The sequence below is a fragment of the Alosa alosa genome, chromosome 2 (assembly GCF_017589495.1).
Source record: "Alosa alosa isolate M-15738 ecotype Scorff River chromosome 2, AALO_Geno_1.1, whole genome shotgun sequence".
Lineage (NCBI taxonomy): Eukaryota > Metazoa > Chordata > Actinopteri > Clupeiformes > Clupeidae > Alosa > Alosa alosa.
The window spans coordinates 22942715-22965832 of NC_063190.1; the positions used below are offsets into that span (position 1 = coordinate 22942715).

Sequence of the window (23118 nt, forward strand, 5' to 3'; positions counted from 1 at the left end):
TCATAAATCAAATATTCAGTCACAGTCTAGCAGATGCCCTGCAGTACTGCAATGTAGAGCTGCAACTTCCTCAGTTCCAGGGGTGTGAGGAGACCGTTCAGCTCATTTGTGGTAGTCCTTGAGCCAGGCAGTTGTTCTGGGGAGATTTAAAATAAATAAATGAATAAAAAGGGATTTGAGATGCATCTTATTTTTGTGAATCAGTCATGTGAATAATAGTGTTGGGCAAGCTACTTTTGAATTGTAGTGAGCGAAACTATCAGTTACTCTGCCATGAAAAATACTACACAAAACTACCTCCCCAGTCAAATGTAGCAAGCTTAGTAACACAAACACAGCAGTAGGCTAGTTCACTACATAGGAAGCTACTTTAAATTGTGCTAATTTCACATGACAAAAGTGTAGCTTGTTTGGCCAAGCTACTTCATATAAAGAAGTTAAGCTATTGAAAAGTTACTTTATTCAGGAAATAGTGAAGCTACCACCAACACACTTATTACTAGCTAAGCTACAAGTAGCAACTGCCCGATAATAGGCTACAGTCTGTGCAACTTGTGTAAAATTCGCCGGCCAATGTTATATTAGTAATATTTTATTCATTTCTACAATAGCATTCTTGTTGTAATGTAAGTCAGTGTTATGGAATATGACTCATCAAGTCTCAGTTCATAGCCGGGTGAACACCTGAACACCTAGCAAGTAGCCTAGCTAGCTGGCTACGATTTACATACAATAACAAAGATCCTTGCTCCTTTTCAACTTACAATTTTCACAAGTAAGATTTAACATAACCGTACTATTGGTTGTATTTTGTGAATAGAATATTACCAGAGAGCTGAGAAGGAACAATCTTTGATATTACTGTATGAAAATCGTAGCCATCTAGCTAGGCTATGTTTACTCGGTGTTCACCCGGCTATGAACTGAGACTTGATAAGTCATATTCCATAACACTGACTTAGATTACAACTGACACAAGAAGGCTATTGTAGAAATAAATCATACTAGATTTGGCCGGCGAATTTTACACAAGTGGCACAGACTAGCCTATTGGGCAATCGCTAGCTGCTACTTGTAGCATAAGTGTGTTGGTGGTAGCCTCACTATTTCCTGAATAAAGTAACTTTTCAATAGCTCAACTTCTTTATTTATCAAGTAGCTTAGCCAGACAAGCTACACTTTTCTTGTCATGTGAAATTAGCACAATTTAAAGTAGCTTCCTATGTAGTGAACTAGCCTACTGCTGTGTTTGTGTTAGCCCAGATAGCAAGGTGACATTGATATGATGTTGATTTTCCATCCAAATCATCATTTTGGTTGAGATTGAAATCTCAATGGTAAATAGACATTGAATCAGCATTACAATCCTGACAAAAACCCGACAGTGCATGAATATCGATAAGAGAGATATCGAAACAACATTGGTTTATAGTTTATGTTGCCATAATCGATAGAGCATCGATACATAGTTCACTAAAAGATATTGAAAAGTCATGGATTTGTGGTTGACTGGGAAATCTTAACGTGGTGATTGAAAAGTAGTGGATTTATAGTTGACCGCTACGACGACGCTTGAACTGTCCAGTTCATTTTCAGCAACAGTTCAGTCAGACCAACGGGGGTGTTCAGCTCTCTGTCAAGTTCACTCCTCCTTAATGGTAAGCAAGCATTTATTTATCAAACGATAATGTTTTATTGTAAAAGTGTACTACATTAAATTCGGTCATGTTTACAGTCTATGTACATCGTACTGTCAGATTTACAAATTGATTCAAATGCTAGGCTAGCTAAATTTACTTGCTGTTGTCAAATTAATGTTTAGGCTAACTTACGTTATGGCAGTTCATCATAATGTTAGGTTAACGTTACTCGGCAGTCTGATTTATAATTAGGTCCTACCTTTGTTGTCAGTAAGTTACAGTTTATTATTCTCATGATAATAAAATATGAAGTAGTGCTAGGCCTACCGGTAACGTTAGCTTCTAGGCTGTCAAAATTATAGGCTGAAGATGTGCTGCTGGTTTACGTGGAGATTTAGCTAACATTTATGCAGAGGTGGGAAAAGTACGAAAATATTGTACTCATGTAAAAGTACCAATACCTTGATGAAACATTACTCAAGTACAAGTTAAAATACCGATCTGAAAATGTACTTAAGTAAAAGTAAAAAGTAGTTCATTTAAAATGTACTTTAAGTAAAAGTTACTTAGTTACTTTTTTTGGGGTTCCAGAACAACCAGTTTTACCAGAGACTTTCTAATGAGGAGATACAGCACTCAAAAAATCCTCCATAGTAATGCATGGGGTTAGTCAGTTGTCTACAAATATCACAACCCTTCCGCGGCAAAACGTTGACATGTGAGTACATTGAGCCAATCATGTGGTGTGTTGTAAAATACATTGAGCCAATCATGTGGTGTGCTGTGAAGACATCGTGCCAATCATCTGTTGTGATCTCGCTGCTGGAGCAAGATTGGTGTCGTGAAGCCTTACGCACACGCATTTCTGCCGAAATAGATGCACGATAAGTGCCCAAAAAGTGTTGCAATATGGCCGAAAGGGAGGTACTTGCCTGAAAAGGACTTTGGTCCTAGCTCGAGTTGCTGCAGCCAGCAGCTAAGGCAGCCATGTTCATGCTCCCAGTGTGTAGCGCTGCAGTAACTCGAGCTAGGTAAAACCGATTGTTTCAGTTTTGTTCATACCGTCAGCACTCGGTGACGTTGAGAAATGGAGATCTATGTGAAAAATCACCGGAGTTCTCCTTTTAAGTTTGAGCAGTAGTTGATTTTCAAAGTTAGTTGCACTCATCCTTGCGTCGCTTTGCAGTGAACAGTAATCCAACTGAAAAGCCCCTCACAGGCAGCTGAGGCAGGGAGGCCAATGTTGAGTTGTTTTTTTATATTTGGAAACAAGCAGAAGGTTCAGCAGACTAAAAGAGCGTCGAACTGGGGGGGAGAGTGGGAAGTATAGGGCCCCAATGGAGGAGAGGGCCCATGAAAAGTGGAATACGGGGGTACAACATTTTCACCAGGCATTAGTAATAACTCAGGTAATCCACACATAAAAAATCCAAACAACTCCATAAGTAGAGTCATGTGTAATGAAGTGGAATAACACAGGGAAAAAGTATTGAACAAGCTAAGAAAAAGCACTAAAGGCAAGGAAAGGGAAGGAACGAGCTGGAATCTGTAAGTAGTTAGAGTAGTTATCCTTTCTATCTGTGCAAATTAATATAAGCTTGGTTAGTATATTGATGGGCTATAAAAAGGTTTTTCATTACCAAGGTGTCACACAAGAAACATTTCATGATGGATAAAAGCAAAAAGCTCTCCCAAGACCTTTGCAACCTTATTGTTGCAAAACATATCAATGAAACTGGTTACAGATGCATTTCAAAACTTCAGAATCTTCAGCAAGCAGCATGGGAGCCATTATCTGCAAGTGGAAGAAACATCACTGCCATGCAGGATCTCCTCGCAATATTTCTGACCAGGGAGTCAGAAGGATAGTCAATTCCAAAAGCCAAGGACCACTCGGAGTAAGCTCCAGAAAGACTTGAAGGCAGCCAATTCAATTAAATTCAATTAAACAGTTCTGGAAGTAACTAAAGATCAGGATTCACAAGAGGGACCCCTGGAATCTGTTTAGAACAATGGGCCAAAATCACACCTGATACTGTGACTAATAAGTTTTGTCATACAGGAAATGTCTTGAAGCTGTCTTTACAAACAAAGGCTTTTCCACAAAGTATTGAAGAAATTTCAGTAGGCACGTTCAGTACTTTTTTCCTGTGTCATTCCACTTTAATACACATAACTCTTATGTTTGGATTTTTTATACGTGTGTTAATATAATGTGTGGTGAAAATTTCGAATAGACTCACTGGAAATTTAAGCTAATTACTGAAAAAAAAAAATATATATATATGTCCACCATATATTTATTTTACCTGAATATTTTAACTTCCAAATTAAATGTCAAAATGAATGTCAGACGAAATTTAAAGTTTGACTGACTGGATTTTGTATACAAAACATAGTGAAAACTGTCTAAGGTCACTCTCCCTTGCTAAAGAGCTAAATGGTTTAGTCCGCCTGCACGATTCATAAGGTAGTCTATCTTTTGTTTATTTAGTTGAGCATTGCTAGTAGTGGACCGCTAATTGTTGTGCTGCTGGTGCAATGTTTTCTCCAAGAAAGCCAAGTCAGGTTACTAAAAAGAGAGACATCAAAATGAGGGGAAACAACTGCTAATAAACTTCTTTCCAAAGAAAGGTGAGCACAAACGTCAAAACACGAAATCCCATGGTGTTTGCTTGAATATCACAGCTATCATTAGTGCTAAAACGAACTGAGACAACCCATTGAAATAGCGGAAAATACACTTTCATAGGTTAGGCTACACAGGTAATCTGATGCATCTCGTGATCCATCTCCAGCTCCATCTCCATCCCTTTCAGAAAGACTGCATGGCGCCAGCTTGATGTCCTGTTGTAGGCTACATGCTGATCATTATCACTAGGCTAGTGGTTTAGGGCACGATTTCTTTTCTCCCTTTCTGTTTTCGTTAGTCTTAACTTTTATTTTTTTTTACTCAAGTAACGGATGGGATTTTTTATGTAGCGGCACAATACTTCACTCAAAATGTAATCAAGTAAAATTTAAAATACCGATTTTATAAACTACTTAAAAAATACAAAATACACTGAAAAACTACTCAATACAGTAACGTGAGTAAATGTATTTCGTTACTTTCCACCTCTGCATTTATGTAACTCCTGGTGATCATATTTTTGTGAGTTTTTAATAGGCTAACTTTAGCAATACTGATATAAGTCAACTTTAAGTCATATCTGACTAGACTGCTATCATTAACCGTTCATTGGGCAGCAAAAGTGTTCGGACGAACAGAGCTGCCCGAATGGCTGGTGCTGCTAGCAAACACGGCATGTTCAATGAGCTCACCCAGCTTGCGAAACTGAATTATTCTAACACCATCTTCAGCCTGCCATTTTGACAGCAAACTCAACAAACATATAGAATATATATTCTATGATTATTCTAAAGTTTCAATTATAAGTAGCCTTCAGTTGAACATATTTATCTAACACTGTCTATCTCTTTTTCTTCTGTTTCTGTTAGGTGCCACTTCACTCTGCTACTGGATGGTGGAGGGCTAACTGCGAACGGGTGGTCTATGAATGCTATACTGAATGGATGGCAGGGAAGCACAACACACGTGCATTTCTAAATGAAGAAGAGTTAATAAATGCACTTGATTTTCAAACTGATAAGTTGTCTGGTTATTTATGCACGATTGTGTAGCCTAAACCAGCCATACTAGGCCTAGTCAAATTTATCCTGGCTGTATATAAAGCAGGATGTGAATTTCCCAATATTTTTTCAGATTAAAAGTGGTTTACTGAGGTTTAATATCAATTGAAATACCATTGAAATCGCATTGATCTTTAGTTTGGTTGTAATTTCAACGTTGTTTCAATATTCATTTTAATTGAAATACCATTGAAATTCCGTTGATCTGTAGTTGGAATTTCAACATTGCTTCAATATTAATAGAGGGTGTAAAATGTTATAGGATCAATGTTTAAGTGCGACGTTGACTCAATGATTTTAACATTGACAAAATAATGTTGATTTAACATAGATTCAATGAGTAATTGCTATCTGGGAGGCTACTAATACATTTGACTGGGTGGTAGTTTTGTGTAGTGTTTTATTCATGGCAGAGTAACTGATAGTTTAGCTCACTAAAATTTCGAAGTAGCTTGCCCAACACTGTATTATTCACATGTCATTTACCCTGACAAGAATAAGATGCCTCTCTAATTCCTTTTCATTCATTTATTTATTATTTTGTATCTCTCCAGAACAACTGCCTTGTTCAAGAAGACTGTGAATGAACTGGACGGTCTCCTCACACCCCTGGAACTGAGGAAGGTGCAGCTCTTCATTGCAGTACTGCAGGGCATCTGCTACACTGTGACTGAATGTTTGATTTATGAGCTCCACCTTCATCACCTGCATTCGCCACTCTGTGTCCCATTTTCCCATCGTCTGGTTGACTCAGTCCTCTTTTATGGAGTACCCAGTTTACTATGCCATCTTATTTGCCCACCTGCTGTCTGAAGCACTTTTGTTCTCAGCCAAAGTGTACCCAAGCAATTTTAGCAAGGTGGGAACATACAAAATGACATGTACCAGTTGTCGAAATCATAGAACCAACTGCATGACGGTAACTGTCTCACTGAGCCTGTGAAGACACTCCCTGATTCTTTACTGATTGCAATGAACGGGTTGATCTTAGCAGTTTCTAAAATGTTTCTTAATTCCTTTTTATTTAATCTCTTCATTGGGGCTGGAACCTTTCTGTGAACTGTAAATAACAGATGCTGTTGATGAACCCATTGACACTGTTCAAGTGACAAGTCACCTTTTTGTCTTGAATTGATGAACTGTTACACTTACTATGCCAAACCAATGGATCAGAAACAAACCTACAAACTTGCACTTTACAATATTTATGGAACTTGTCTAACAAATGCTGTTGATTTTGAACCCAGTTACTCCATTTCCTTTATGCCACACCAATGTCTGTTCATCACTTTATTTTTGATGGCACTGAACTGAAAATGTTAATGGATTTTTTTCTGTAAATTGAACTCATTAAAACTTGTATCAAACCAGTTTTTGTCTATGCTGTCAAACGTGGATTAGTTATGTTCCCAGTTTTTATATTGGATGTCATCACTTTATAATATATCATATATCAGAATATTCTATTACTGTTAAGCCCACTATGAATATTAAAATATACACAACCATGTTTCCTGTATCATACAGCTTTTCTACTGGGAGGTTTACAACTTATTCTGAGTCAATTTACCCAAGTTTGTCACTAAACCACATAGGCCTACTTGGAATACCCCTCAGATGACTGAATGGCACTGATCTCACTTAAATGTTTATGGAACCTTTCTGTGGACTGTGAATAATGCTGTTGATGGAACTTTTCTGTCAACTGTGAACTATATTTAACTCATTAAACTTGTATCAAACTAGTTTTGTCTATGCTGTCAAACATGGATTATGTTCCCAGTTTTGATATCGGACGTCAGGTCACTTTATATCGTATATCAGAATATTCTATTACTGTTAAACCCACTATGAATATTAAAATACGCTAAATCATGTGTCCTGTATCATAGCTACATGTATGATCTTTGCAGCAAAAAAAACGCTGGAGAAATCTGTTCGGTATTCAGTGAGATATGATTAATTAAGTGTGCTGACAGCTCATCTCACCGGCCAAACAGATTACACTGAGTGGAGTGGATGACCGGTCCAAGATGGCGGCTCCAAATCTCGTCAGCGCTAGTAAGGAGTAGCGGTCCATGCGGCGTCTATGTATATTATGTCTATGGGCACAAAGGCTCTGGCATTGCAGCAGATCACCCAGACGTCATTTTTTTACCTCTGACGTCAGACGCAAAGTTTTTGCGAGTGGCACACGTAAAAATTTGACGTCTGACACTCAGACGTCTATTTTTTACTCCTGAAGAAGTAAAAAATCTACACGTGGAGGCGTTATTTTGACAGACGTTTTGTCTTGAACGGCTTGCCATACAAATCCTACTGTCTACGTCCTACCCGCTACATTGTTAATTGAAATGCCTTGCGGCCACCAATCCGTGACGTCATACATTCAGTGAACTCTCAGAAGGTGCAGGCACAGTGCTGCAGGAGACGTTTGGGAGCACGGTAAGCTCACGGCAGTTAGCCTATCTGAACATGCAATAGTATTCAGCTTAGAGATAGAGAATAAAATGTTTAAAGTTGTTTCATGTTTAATGAAGTAGGCTATCAAACCCGTTTTAACCATGTGATGGTCCATCCATTTCAATAACCTGACAGCTTCGAAAATCTAAGGCTGAACGTTCATAACATATTCTGTTTAGGTTACTATGTTATAGTAGCTTAGGTTAGTAGACCTAGTTCATAAAACAGAGTAGGCAAACCTTTTCTAAATCGTCATAAGCCGACGACATAGGCTAAGTTGTTTAACTAACCCAACTCCACACGTCGTTCTCTGTTTACAGTAGGCTACATTACGCGTCATTTCACTCAGTGGCCACACGCACAGCACGTGAATCTGCAAGACACTTGCTAATGGTGGTAGTTCACTATGATAAACATTAAAATTATAGCCTGACAAGCCAGACTAGGCAATAACATATTTGCTGCTGCTAGGGTACGTCTAGATTTCTAGGCTATTAAAATTAGCTTTGAATTTAATCAATAAGATAGCCTTATAGCCTATGATCTCTGTGTAGACAATAGCCTAATGAAAACTGAAAAGACCTATCTGTCTGTGCCCTGGCTACAGTAGGCCTACAGTACATGCACTCCTATTGAATTTTCAAAACCAAGGAGAGAAATGAGGAAAATGTGTTACAGCTCTGTCTGCTATTTACACCCATTCTTCTTGATACATGCTTTTGACGAGTGACGATGCGCTTTCGAATGTCATGATAGGGCCCTAAGATCAATTTCCAAAAGATGATTTTATATTCCTCTTTTTAGTCAACTTTAGCAGAGGTGCCAATCATTCTGGAGGGTACTGTATGTCAATCGATTAAAACGTGTAATCGAATTAATTACATACTCTGTGATTAATTAATCTAAATTAATCACATAAATAATTTTTGCTGTGAAAGTATTAAATATTTAAATTCAAATGAATCATTGAATAATCAGCATTATTGACATTAAAATAGTGTCAACACTATGTCTTTGCATTGATGTGTGACTTTAGAGTTGACGAACTCCGGTGATATGCAAATTCCTTGCTGCAGACATTGCAGAGGACTTTATTTTAATCAACACTTTATTTTTATCAACACCATCAGGCGTTTTTTTTTTTAAAGTAAATGTTCCAATCAATGATCTAGGCAGCACATTTTCTTCTCTCTCCTTCATTTTACAGTCTAATGCAGTGTTTCTCAAAGTGTGGTCCGGGGACCACTGGTGGTCTGCAAGCTAGCCCAAGTGGTCCGTGAGCAGACGTGGTAAAATATAATATAGATGAGTTGTTTGCAATATTGAACCAAGTTGTATGTAAATCCAAACATTTCTGCAACACTGCCTATGTAAGGCATGCCAGTTTAAATCATATAAATTCTCTGACACAATAAGCAAGGTGCAAAGACAATCAGTTAGTAGGCCTATTGTGTAATTTACTGTTGAAGTAGGTCTACTTTTTTTTTTTTAGCTAGGTGGTCCGTGAGGCTATTTTTATTGATTAAGTGGTCCTTGGTCTGAAAAAGTTTGAGAAACACTGGTCTAATGGTTACTGACTAGAACGGCTCAGGGTCAAAGGTCATGCGGAATCAATTAATCTGCGCTATTTTTTTTAATCAGTTATTTTTTCTCAAATTAATTAATCGAAATTAGTCAGTTATTTTGACAGCCCTAATATATATATATATATATGGGTATATGAAAATGTCTGCCATTCTTTTGAGAGCTTCAAATGTTTTCATGTAGGCTACGCTAGTACCCAAGTTTCACTTTGCCTGAAACCAGTGCGAATGCGTAGTGTACAGTAACTTCGAAATTACTTCCTAGTTGCAACTTGTATGATGGGCGTGCTCATGCAAACAGATGTCTGTTAAATAAGGGATAACGGCCGCCGAGGTGTCCTGTTATACGGAATTAATCGACTAGGGCGAGAGGCAAAGAACTCCTCGAATTAGCCTGTCGTGCCTAACAACGCCCCTTAGCTGTTACACTGTAAATCAGTGTAAGCTATGGCCTCTCGGGGCTTATTGTTTAAATTTACTACCATATGTCACTATAGCCTACCTCCACACACACACTCAACCTCCCAGTAGCAGCGCCCAGACAATCCCTCTCCACAAAGCACCTGAGGGCACCTATCAAACCTCTCCATCCTCTGTTCCCCTCAGACAGTTCTGTGTAATGTGTTTGGATCCAGGTGACAGAAATCTGATGGAGAAGACAGGCAAAGGTTTCTGAGCTTACAGTAACATCTAACTGAGAGACAGAATGATTAAATAGCCTAAATTAAGTTAAAGTTGATGTTTAATGCATGCACACTCACAAGCAAACACAAGCACACACACACACGGAATCACACATTCACACTGTAACACACACACACACACATACACAACCAGTGTTGCAAAGGGGCGGAACATTCCCAGTAAATTTCCGGAAACTTACCGGAAACTTTCCATGGGAAATTAAGTTGGGGAATTTTGGAAATATTCCAAATTGGAAACTTTCATGGAATTAAAGGAAATTATAGGAATTAATGGGAATTTACAGGAATTAACTGGGAATGTTTGGTAATTCCTACTGTTTCATATACAGACATTAACTATTTTGTTTCGTAATAACAAAACATTAATTATTTTGTTTCGTAATAAGCAATATGATTTGTTTGTTCGTATTTTCGCTTAGCTTAGCATACAAAGATAGCTAACATGCTAGCAGGAATCCCATTCTCTGCCTATGGTTTACTAGCGTGTTAAACTAGCAACACTGAAACAACTGAACTGCCCAAGATACACCACGCCACTCAACAACAAAATCCAATTGGATGGAACATTTACTGACAATCAGTTTGTTCTGTTAGTCAGGTTGTCATGAATTTCATCAAGCCAGTACCTTTTCGGAAATGTTGCCATCTTTGCTGCCAAAAAAAAAAAAACGGCGACGAAATTGTGAATTTCCAGAGCGTGTTACTCCACACTCAGCAATTGACTCCTACGGACTTTCCCCTGAAGATGGCAGCAAATATGGCAACATTTCCGGAAAGGTACTGGCTTGATGAAATCTGTCTATGGATGAAATTCATTCTGGACTCTCTATCCGACCACATAAAGACCTCGGGATACTTCGATTTGGCTTTAGGGACCCTCTACTCACTACCACGTAAGTGTAATGTTGTTTGGAACTGTAGAAGAGGTATAAAAATAGCGTTTTGTAGGCAAAATTACTAAAAATTAGAGTTTTGACTAAAAATGGTAAAATCGAACTTTCTCAAAACACATCCGAATGACATGATTTGGATGTCAACTCAACGTATGTACTCCTAATCATCCGTAAATTGATCTAAAGTGCATTTTAATTCCTTTAACATTATGATAACATCCCCAGTATACATAATGTAATAGATTGTGACGTTCATATTACCGTTCTGAGGTCTTGAATGCATTAGGGTACGTTCAGACTAAGCGTGTTTTTCTCAGCTGCCGGCGTCCGTTTTACATTATAACCCTATGGAGTAGACAGTGTTTTCAAAAAAGTCGTCGGCTTCTTTTAAAACGCGACTGCAACCGTCTTTTTCTGCAGCTCAGAAGTTGAAAAATGTTCAACTTCTGGCGGAAAAATGCCATACGTCTATGAAGGTATATTGGGTGCAAAAGTGGCGAGCACATTTAACTGCAGATTTTGCATGTGCACACTAAAGTCATAAATGTGTAACAGTAAAGTTGAAGTTGTACATATTTTTTTTTATATCTTGTTAACACAAAATAGGGGCTACGGGTTCAAAAATCCTTTTTACAGGTACACAAATCCTATCCTGTGAGTCACAACATTCAAGAGTCATGCACTCGACTCTTTTGCTCCAATCGTTGCAGCGCAGTTGGTGCGAAACACATTTGCACATTCGTGTTTCATAATCTGAGAACATGCACAACATTCGTGCATTTGTAAACCCAAATGTGAACTAATGCATCCGAAGTTGTGCATCTGTGAAATAATTTCTCATTAATAAAATTCTACAGATCGCTTTGATTTTCTTGCACGACGCAAGTCAATTGATACAAGTGCTCGAATCTGCTTCTACGAGTGACGATACTTTTGCTCCTGGCTAGGTGATATAATAGGAGCAAAAAGATTTGTATGTGTGCACGTCGACCGAATCGATCGAGAAAACAAGGCGGCTGGATCTGGATCCTGGATCGCGCTCAGACTACCACAGGATAGGATTTGTGTACCTGCAGAGAATAGGCTTGTTCGACTTGGACTTGGTCTGGCTTTCTACGTAAACGTGATCTTCAGAGGCTAGCCGGGAGGAGCTACAACAGAGGGCAGCTCATCCCGGACAGACAGGCTACAGTCTGCCTGACGTGACTCGCGGGAGATATCGCGGAATTTTGTTTGCAATAAACACAGCAGAACTTTCATTCTTACTCATTAAAATGAGCATGATGACTGACAAAATAAATTCTTATGATGTAGTTTAAATAAACCACTGTTGTCATACAGTTAACAGGCCTGCAATGTAGCACATAAATTCAATATCAAGTGTTTTCCCTATATGTGTGTCTATCTATTTAGCCAACAGCAGAAAATAACAGAATATCCAAACGTTTTCAGTAGGCTAGCCTACCATTGTTGCAGAAATCACGTATAAGAAGGTATCCCTTCGATTTCTGTTTATTTTCGCATATTCCAACATAAGTAAGCAGCATGAGACTCCCGTCATAATAGTCATGAGGACATTCCTCCCAAATGGCCCTATCACGTCTTTGAACTGACGTCATGAGGGCGTGTTTTAGCTCGTGCAACTTGTGGAAGGCAACTGCAAGATCTGTCTGCAGGCTAAGACTCCCGCGATATTTTAAGGTCATGTGACATGGTGTCACGGTGGTAAGTCCCTCCCCGGCTAACAGAAGTCGGACAGAATTTCTAACCAGCAACCAAGTAAAAAATGGAGAAGGTGACAGAACACCGGTCGAGAGACTCGTTTTTGTGTCTGAGCATAGGGAATTGTTTGACATGACTTCACAACTTTACCATAACATACCAAAAGCAATAGCCAACGTGATTTTTCTCTTCCGCGACATTTGGTACCCACACGTAACGTTAGTCACTTTGTCTATCGCAAAAAGACGCTTCCGGCTGCTTTTTGGAACAAGAACGCTGGCAGATTTTTTTTTTTTCAAACTGAAAAAGCGGTCTGCATAACTTCTTTTGTCAGAAAAAGACGCTAAGTCTGAACGTACCCTTAGAGCAGCACTAAAGAGGAGTTGCTCTCGTGGTCCCCCTACAGTTGAAAAGTGCAATAATACATTAACTGTAAACATAACTCCGATACATTATAGAAGGAATGCATCGACAGCAGTGTGTAGAAAGAGAGCTTGTGTAGAATTTGTATAGGCAGCAGCTCTTTTCCATTTCGGAGGGGGTGGTAGTGTTCCTACACGAACAGCAAGTTCCTATGGCTATTTTACAAGCGACAAGACCTGCTCAGAGTGCAGCAGAAGTGTCGTTCGCCCTATTAAGAGTTTCTGTGCCATCAAAATTATTTTGGAAACTTTATTTTAAGGTAATAAAAGTCTTTAAGGGGGCTTTAAAATGGACATTTATTTTGGCAGCATCACAACAACTTTAGCAGGGCATTTTGTAAAAGTCTTTGTCAATTAAAAAGAAAAAAAGAAAAACATGTCTTAATCCAGCATTTAATTTCATTAAACATCTGCAACTGTGAAATATATCCATGTCATGTAGTCGCCACAATCATTAATACTGGCCTTAAAAATCAAATCGGATCATCTGCATACATGCTCCTCAGTAAAAAAATATGTTTTCTTTGTCAGAATCAAGATATCCTACAATAAATAAATAAACATTCAAAGAAGAAAAGAAAATATACACCGGTATATATATCTATATATATATATATATATATATATATATAAGATCAACATGAACCCTTGATTGCTTTACTTTCTTTGCTTTTTGGCACAGTGAAAGTTTCAAGTTTCAGGCAGCTGACACTTTGTTGAGTGTTGAAAACCCCATGAGCCAACAGGAGTTAAGCAGCCTGGCTTCTAGTGACAGATATCCCAAGGAATTGGTTGTTTTGTTGAATACATATGCCTATTTTCTACATAAGCCATTGCAGCATTTGTAGGACCAATACGTTATCCCTTCTGCACTTTCTTTACATGCACTAGTCTGCAAGAGGGGGCAGGATTGTGTGTGTGTTTTGTCATGACTGGTTTTCCCTTATATCTTTAATGCTTTGAGTGGACATTAGGACTTCAGTCTCTGAGGCCGATGCAGGTTGGCAGCATACCCGTGCGGTGAACAGCGTGCAGGACAAGAGGTAGTGGAAGACGTGCTCGAACCCTCTGAGCCCTCAAGCCATCTCTGCAGGTACCTCCAAACACTGAGCAAACTGTTGGTAGCTCTGCACTCCAGGAAACACTGGATCCAGCCACTGCGCACCAGCAACCCTGTAAGTCACTTAGAGGCATGCCTATTTGAGAGAAGAAGGACAGAGAAAACCTTAAGGCTAGCCTCTTTATCAGAACAACAAGTGAACTCAGAATAGTAGAATAGCTAAAGCAAATAGCTGGAGCAGAATATGAGCAGAAACGCTAAAATGTCAGTCATGTCAGAATAGAAGATATATATATATAAGAATAAGAATCTGGGCAGTCTTGGAAAATTCACTTCCAACACTGGAGAAATAGGCTACTTAAATGTCAGCAGCAACTGTACCACGCAGGAAAAAACCCAATGCATTTGGGGTCAGTGAGAGAATATCATCCGATATCATCCGAATGCCTAATTAGTCCTTTGTTGATAGAACCTTTGTTGTCGGCCTTGAAATCGAAAGCACTTAAAAAACGCACTTTGTGTCTGTAAGCTTGAGGTGAATGGACAAAATAAATGTAAAGAGCAAGCAAAAGCTCCATCCGTATCCATCCATATATAGGTTTTTTTAACGTTGAGTATAAATTAAGTTTTAAGGCCTCAGCACATAGCCACTGACAAGCATTCGATAAACAATGGATTTTATTGAGCCGCACCGACAGAGATAGAACTGAGTTGTAGGGGAGACGGTTTGGTTGTCACAATTTTTACTCATGCATGAATTGCTCATCTTCAAAAAATCTTGGCTTTAAATGTGTATACTTTTTACTTTTAGAATGTATTGTAACAGAAAGTAAGTAACCATCAAAGACACTCTGACACAATGTGCCAACCAACCCCATCACAGGGTTGGTTGTCACAGGGTATGGGGTTGGTTTTTAGCGATAAATTGGAATCTTAAAGATGATGTGTAACTTTTTAGTTTTTTAAGCTAGAAACTGCAAACAAGTTTGAATATGAATACCACCCCTATGATAGTTGTCATCAATGCCCCTTATTTTTATACAATGGGATTAAAGTAGGTAATCAGTTACTTGAATTGTCTACTGTGTTGAGAAATACAATGAAATACATGTGACAACCAACCCCGCAAGCTATGAGACAACCACCCCTAACTGACTTCTTGACAAACATGTTAAGCTAGCTGCCACATGGCTTTAACTTGATAGCTAAAAGATTACTCAAAATAAAGCTACTACTTTTGGCTTTTTTTGGCTTGGTGTTTTGTTTTTGAATGACTAATAACCTACAAGCTCTCAATACAAAAACAACACCAACATGAAAATTTACTCTGACCCATGAAAATTAAAATTGTCTCCTCACCTCAATGCTTTGTGTCTGCTCAGCCAAATTGCAAGTGCAAATGAGTAAGCCATCAAAGGCTAACAGTTTGATATCAAAATTGTACCACAGCGCCATCTAGTGTGTCTGGAATAAGCAATGTGACAACCAACCCGTGAGACAACCAGCCCCAGTCTACCCACTGCATATCTAACAGAGTGTTGCAGCCACTGAAAGGCATTTCAAACTAGACCTGACATGACTGGAAGAAAACCCTTCAAGCAGTTCCTGTGTCTGAAAACAGTGACAGAGGTGATCCAGCATTTGAGGACAGTTGAGGACGTCTGAACTGAACATGAACTTATATAAACTAATGTATCCATAAACATCCATGTCCTGGCAATTTTAGTGACCCATAATGGGTCTAATCTTCACAGTAGTGAATCTGTTATAGAGTGAAAAAAGCTGATAGTACATCTAAAGGTAATAATGCTGCCCGTTTTATTGGACTATCTTGCATGATGTCACATCTCCTTCGAAACTAAACTGAAGACGTCAGACATCTGTGAAAGATTAAAAGAAGCACCCACAGCTTCCATCTCAGAATTGGGCCTATGATGCAAACAAATTTAGTAGCTCCTAAACTTTCCCATCAAAGACGTTCCTAGTGTGAAGATCTACACACAACCGCGACGCAGCAGCAAGTATGTGAATATCCAAGATTTTGTGTTCAGAGAAGATTTTGTGCAATTCTGAATGGAAATATCATTACTGTATCATTACTGTAAAAATTGCAACAGCAGCCCCCAAGTTTATTTTCTTGTTGTGTGTCCCCACCCCCTTTCATCTCTCTCTCTCTCTCTCTCTCTCACCTAAAGAGAACTGGTTGGTTCCTCTGTGTAATTGGTCCTCCCCGTCTCCAAACACCCATGCAGCTCCAGGTTGCTGTCTAAGGGGACAGCAGAGTAGAGGTCCAGGGAATGCTCAACTTCCCTGGGCAGCCCTGGCTCTGATCCCGACCCTGGGAATGTGTGGAGCTCCGCTTCTCCAGGAGGAAACGACTCATGGATGTCCAGTTCAGTGCACTCCACGGGGACGTGCCACTGTTGCAGCCACCCGGAGCCCTCCTCCGAGGAGCAGTGGCCCCCTCCTGTGGCAGACATCGGTACTGCTGTGAGGTGGCCACTTACAGGCAGCGGTGTGGGGAGTCCCGAGGTCGGCTGGGATGTGAGGCCGGACAAGCAGTCGCTGCAGATGGACGGGTGCGGAGGGCACGACAAGTGCCCCCTCCAGTCACAGAGTGCAGTTGGCATGGCAGAGAAGCTGCAGCCCTCCTCACTGCTGGGTGATCCCTTATCACTGGTTGTTTGTGTTGGCGTCACTCCTAGGTTCATTAAGGCAGGGGTTATAAAAAGGCAGGTGTGTGTGTGTGTGTGTGTGTATGATAATTATTTTCAAATTAGATTAGATGGTTGTCAACAAAGCTTGCTAATAAATCGTTGAAGTACCTGAGACTTGTTCCTCTTCCGCCGAGGTCAGTGGGCACTGTGTTTCCATGAAAACAGAGGGGGCTTCAGCGTCGTTGCTGCTACAGTGTGGTATCAGGCAACCTACGTTGAGGAGAGAAATAACACTTTCTTTCAGTATGTCTGTCTAACTCCATCTCTAACTCATTCACATACTGTGGTTATGCAAGTCTAGAGATGTAACGGCAGAACAATTTAACATGACAATAATCATAGTGACCAAAATTATCACGGTTGTCGATATTATTGCGGTGTTTTTCAAATCCTCTAAAAAATGAATAACAGAATCGCATAAAAGTGGTGTGGCTCCTAAAAGAGCAAAAGGCTCCTTTTTTGTTACTCGGTGCGAGTTAGTGCAGAGGTAGAGAGAAAACGCATACCCAAAACTAATAGAAGTTAGATGGGCTGGACACTGAGGTAAAGTTAGTGAATTGGTGATCACAAAATAAATCTGCAACTCCTTTGATTGTAACTGTATCTTGTGCGTGCCTGTCCTACTAGCCTAACATAAGGGAGACAATTTTAAACACTTTTTAATTCAATGTAATTTACAAAGAGATCGTGCCACACTGAAAGTTAATATTTTTTTCAGTAGCAACCTACATCTATCCTCTGTCAAATACAGTTGCATTTTCAGCTCTAAACAAAATCTTTCAGGAATTATTTCAACAAAAGCGGAGCGTGTAATGTTTCATTCATTCCTCCTGGTCGTGATGAAGCAGGCATGAGAGACAAGAAAAGCATAGGCTACAGTTTAAACTATCCTATGTAAACTTCTGATCATTTCAATATTTTACAACATATCGTGAATGAATGGCCTACACAAGTTGTTGTTAGCTGTAGCCTAGCAGATGTCACAACATTTATCACAACAAACTTCTAATATGCAGTAGACAGCTGTGCATTCATATCAGACGAGTGGTAAAAAAGTTAAAACGCTCAAAAGTGTTATGCCACTTATCCTACCCTATACATTTGGTAGATTAAATGGAGAACCATTCCTGTGAGACTAGGCCTACAAAATGCACCGCAGATCCACAATCTAGCTAGGTTTATTTGTATTTGCAATCATCCTGAAATAGACTATGCATTGCAGTGGCACCTGATTTGAAACACGTATTAAGCCCACGTTGCATGCTGCGCCTGTGCGCCTACTTTGGGGGACTCGGAAGATGCTGGAAAGAATTCCACACACGTTTTTCACACCGCGGTAATCCACCACGATAATTAAGATAATTAAAATTAAAACGGTAATTGGTATTATCGATGTATACCGTTAGCGTTACATCCCTATGCAAGTCTTTCAATAAAACCCAGCCTCAAACCCACAGTATTAAAAATGAACAGTTAAACCTTTAAACAGAAGAACTAAAATAACTTAAATATATACAAGTAGATTCTAGAACTCTGTCTGCTAGTCATACCACACTCAGAAATCATAAAATATGCATGCAGACCTTTAAAAAATGTCCTGAGAGAAGTATATTTGTGATACATAAACAAGGTGACAGACAGCAGGATCACCATGGCAGCAACCGCCAAACAAACGTAGGTGGTGACTGCAGCAGTGGTGGACTGAGATGTGGTTTGGGGTCTCCAGAATTTTTCCATCTCAACTCCGCTACTTCCTGTGAAAGCCATGGGAACAGAGAGTGAATGTATGTAATGTGTTTTTTTTTTTCTGGCTAAAATTCTCAACCTGGCTCTTTCAATCTAGCCCCCTAATCATCCCCCCAGTGTAATTGACTCATTCACTCAAGCTGGTGTGTCGTGAGCATTCTGGCTGCCATGCCTCACCCAGGTGGGTGCTATACATTAGTGGCGGTTAGTGACGTTCCCCCTTCACAGAGAAGCACTTTCAGTGTTGTGAAAAGCGCAATATAAATGTAGGCTAATGCGTTGTTGTTGTTGTTAATGAGGCTGTGTTGCTGGATGTTGTTACATCACAGGATGTAATGTCTGTGCCATGAATTTGACACTAAATTCAGGCACCGGCTGCTGTTACTGTATGTCAGCGGAAACTGCTACTTACTGCGACAGAGTGGGTCTCTGAACGGGGGAGGTCCACATGGCATGCACTCCAAACTCTCCTGGCCATCCAGCCTTCGCTTACTGTAAAACCTGCAGGAAGTAAAAGAAAATTGAACAACTCTCCCATTTCACTCATTAGACAAGTTACAAGTTGTCCCCAGTACAATTTCCGTGCTGTGTGATTGTGCAGCAGTTCCTATGCCCTTCTCAGATTTCAGAATGGCAACAAGAGAGTTGTTACACAGTACTACTCACCCTGGCAAGCACGGTCCACACACGGCATTCCTGGTGGGCATGCAGGGCGACAGCTCTCTCCTGTTCACGCGGCGGCACGCCTGGCACATCTGGCACGTATGAGACCCCCATGCTTCTTTGAACCAGCGGGTGTCACAGGGTCTGCAGCGTGCCAGTGCTCCATAGCCGTACCCACAATCCTGTGGGAATACAGTCCTATAACCTTCTGTTTCTGTCATGTAGTTTCTGTGTCTACATTATAGGCTAGAAGCTACAGGTTTGTTTTACATAAATTGGTTTGTAATGCCCTTTCTGTATTGCATGTTTTTTCTACACCATAACTTTACTATTTACTTTGGGCAGCAATGACTTGAAGACATATTCAAACTTTTCTATTTTGATCATTCCATGCCGTTTTGGGCAACATTTGGCTATTTGCAATGAGCCAGGAGCTCTTGATGCGAATTAGTTCGTGTTAACAATGTTTTTCATACTGGACCTCGGAGGGATGAGAGAGGGAAGACAGGAGGGGGGAAAGAGTGTCTGTGTGTGGTGATGGTTGTATTGGTGGAGGTATATGTGAGGTATTCTCCAGCTTCCTGTCGATGACGTTGCCTGGGGTTATTTCAGGTCATGGTCGAGCTCCACTTTATATTCTATGAGCTAATATGCCATGTTCCACTTCTCTTGCTCCGTGTCCACATCAGACTCCTTCATGCTCATTCTCTAAAACGAGGAGGCACTCCTCTCCCTGCCATTCTTTTCATCTCCTGTCCTTTGTTCATGAAACGTATCCATCTTCATTCTCTAGGCTGTAATAATTAATTTTCCTCATTGCCACATCTTCTCTCCTGCCCTCCATTGACACTCTTCTCCTCTCTTTCCGTTCCCTCTCCTGCCCTCCATTGACACTCTTCTCCTCTCTTTCCGTTCCCTCTCTTGCCCTCCATTGACACTCTTCTCCTCTCTTTCTGTTCCCTCTTTCCGTTCCCTCTCCTGCCCTCCATTGACACTCTTCTCCTCTCTTTCCGTTCCCTCTCCTGCCCTCCATTGACACTCTTGCCCTCCATTGACACTCTTCTCCTCTCTTTCCATTCCCTCTCTTGCCCTCCATTGACACTCTTCTCCTCTCTTTCTGTTCCCTCTTTCCGTTCCCTCTCCTGTCCTCTTCTCCCCCTCAGTCTTCCCTTCCCATTGGACTAGTGTAAACTTGTGCAGGGTGTGCCAATGGGATTCCTCTCCAGTGACTCCAGAGAAGCTGAGAGACTCAGTGAGCAAAGAGAAGCGGAGGACAATTGAGCTCTGTTTTGGTACAAACTGTTTTCCAAAGCTGCTGGGAAAGAAAGAAAGACAGACAGAAAGAAAGAAGGAAAGATTTTAGACTTACCTCTGTGAGTTCCTGTCCTGGTGGACACTGCACACAAGGGTAGCATTCTCCAGTGTCATAATACTGATTTTCAGAGCAATCCATTATGAATCAGTTGAGCAGGCCTATTCTGAGCAAGAAAAAAGATTATGCTAACCATTCTTTTAGGAAATAAATAAAAACATAAGATATTATGGCATGTGAAATCCATGTGGTTTAAGATTAATGATCTGTCACAGAGGTAATTTTATGGATCCATCGCAATAATTCAATATTAGGCTACTCTTGTGCTGAAATTGTGCAGACTTGTAAGGTAAATATAAAGTGGTCTTCGTGTTTTATCAATTATTTATGCCACAAAATGGACAACCTGTGATTTAACCTGTCATTAGCTCTCCTAAAACTGCACAGCATACATTTACAATGTAGTAGCCTACAACTTAATGTTATTCTCATTTGAACTGACAACCAAGAAACAATGAAACTCAAATAGGCCCATAAATTCAAAAACAAACATAATCCAAAAACTACTACTACTGCTATTACTACTACTAAACACTACTTTAAAATGGATCCGAACTCTTACAAAGGGTAGCCTATATTATATAATTCCCCGATGGCAGTGTGTCTCATGTAAACGGCATGTTCCATATTTACACTGCTGAGTGCTGACGTTCCTGCGTTGGCAAGTGAGTCAGCACAAAGCTGCGGTTATGTGACACCCAGCAACTTGCGCATCACTCGCTCCTCGACTTCCCTATTGATTCATTATAGCATAGTGTCACGGTAAGAAAAGTCGCATACCTTTATCATCTGCTTTTCAAAAATGTGTCTGTGTCCGTAAAGCCTTTGCGTCTGGCTGCAAGTTGGTGCGGTAAGAGGTAAGATGGATTTGGCTTGCCACTGCCAGATCAGTAGCCGGACAAGTCTCGACATGTTCACTGCGTGGTGCCCAAATTGCGGCAGCGTCACCCGCAGTGAACCTCATACACAGACTTATAATGCCTAGTTCTAATATCGGTAGGCTACCGTACCAATCCTCACCGGCAAAACAAATAATGAAAACGATATATTTATTTCAATATTGAAATGGTTATCCCTCCTCGAATACACTGCTTAAGTCAAACCTTGAACGCCGAGTATAGGCCTACAAAAAGTGGCACAGAATAGGAGGCTATAGCCTACTGTTTTTCTCGATTGCTTTGACCTGCTTAAGAAACTGGGATCCACTTGGTTTTCATGAACACCTTTGCACAGCAGAACCCAGATAGCACACATTTTGGCTGTCATTTGGCAAGTCTGGCATACGTTTGGTATTTTTGGGTTTGTTTTGGCATAGAAGCGGCAAAGTAAATGCTTTCTATTTGCTCTGCCAACAGTCGACCCGTTTACAGTAATAAGTATGCTGATATGACTTAATAAATACAAATCACAATGAAATGCACTTAATCTTCGTGTTTTTTTGTTGTTGTAAAAATATCTATTGACATATAGGCTAATTTAACAATATGAGCCTAGTGCACTAGGACATAGCAATTCATGTATAAAACTAATGTAGACATATTGCAAAATGCAAAATTAAATAAATGTAAAGATTTTCAAGTGGTTTTAATGTAGATGCAATCATTTGGCATAATTATGGCCTCACTTTGGGTCTGTTTTGGCTACTTTTTGGCTGGATTTTGAGGATTTTGGGCTCTCTTTGGGATGGTTATGGCCATATTTTGGAATGCCACAATTGGTTTTGGGTGAGTTTTGGCATCCTTTTGTTTTGATTCTGGCTTGCCTAATTTGTTGCTATATATGGGCCGTACATCCCTCCAAAACTCTGCCAAAATGCCGAGCCAGTTTTGGGCCATAATGAATGTGCTAGTCATCTCTTTCAAATATGTTCACACGTTTTGATTGGGTTCACACATTTCTCACCCTTTGGCAAAATCAGTTAACACAGAGGTCATTCAAAGACCCAGGACTGCCAAGTCTCACGCATTGGCGTGATTAGTTTCACAGGCTCACACGCCACACCCCCGATTTCTCACGCTGAAGTGTCAACCCGGTCGGTCAAATGCCTGAAAGATGAGTTTATCTATAGATCTACCTGTTGAGCCATTCGTGATCGACTAGTTATGCTTTCAGAGACTGTGAGGGGGTTGCTATTCACAAGCCATCCTAGGCGCATTTCCCTCCAATCCAGTCACATCCCCGCATTTTCCCGGCTTCAGGTATGGTTTGAGTATTTAATGAGTATTTTTCACGCTGAAGTGTCAACCTGGTAGGTCCAATACCTGGCAGATGAGGTTCAAATAAACTAAACCTATACAGATATCACATGTCATGTGAATGAGTGGAATCTAAGCTTTCCAATGATATTAGCTGTGATAAATGGTTCGCGAGAAATTTAACATTGAACTTACATGCAATTTAATCATATTTGCATTTTGCAAACAGTGCACACCCATTACTC

General features: G+C 40.1%; 1 protein-coding gene across 4 annotated transcripts; it reads right to left on the reverse strand.

Moving 5' to 3' along the window:
• eda2r (ectodysplasin A2 receptor) lies at positions 1 to 21634 on the reverse strand. Of its 4 annotated transcripts, none has more exons than XR_007196138.1 (8): positions 20676 to 21227; positions 19310 to 19488; positions 19056 to 19144; positions 18481 to 18651; positions 17006 to 17107; positions 16370 to 16881; positions 14134 to 14316; positions 1 to 136 (listed from the first exon to the last, which is right to left on the reverse strand). XR_007196138.1 is itself a non-coding variant. In XM_048266447.1 (8 exons), the coding sequence occupies exons 2-7, from the start codon at positions 20757 to 20759 to the stop codon at positions 16370 to 16372; spliced, it is 1137 nt and encodes a 378-aa protein (XP_048122404.1). In that variant the 5' UTR covers positions 20760 to 20779; positions 21459 to 21634; the 3' UTR covers positions 13747 to 14316. The 4 variants fall into 4 exon arrangements, 3 of the variants coding, with proteins under 3 accessions (XP_048122404.1, XP_048122413.1, XP_048122421.1); XM_048266447.1 differs by lacking the exon at positions 1 to 136 and adding an exon at positions 21459 to 21634 and having other exon boundaries at positions 13747 to 14316; positions 20676 to 20779; XM_048266456.1 differs by lacking the exon at positions 1 to 136 and adding an exon at positions 21459 to 21634 and having other exon boundaries at positions 13747 to 14316; positions 20676 to 20784.
• Positions 21635 to 23118: the final 1484 nt, after the last annotated feature.

Excerpts from the sequence above, each read along its gene's own strand:
- eda2r (XM_048266447.1), bottom strand. The coding sequence starts at position 20,759 with ATGGATTGCTCTGAAAATCAGTATTATGACACTGGAGAATGCTACCCT. Across the intron at positions 19,145-19,309 it reads TGTGGACCGTGCTTGCCAGG|GTTTTACAGTAAGCGAAGGC; the intron begins GTGAGTAGTACT and ends TACTTCCTGCAG. Across the intron at positions 18,652-19,055 it reads CAGAGACCCACTCTGTCGCA|GAAGTAGCGGAGTTGAGATG; the intron begins GTAAGTAGCAGT and ends TGGCTTTCACAG.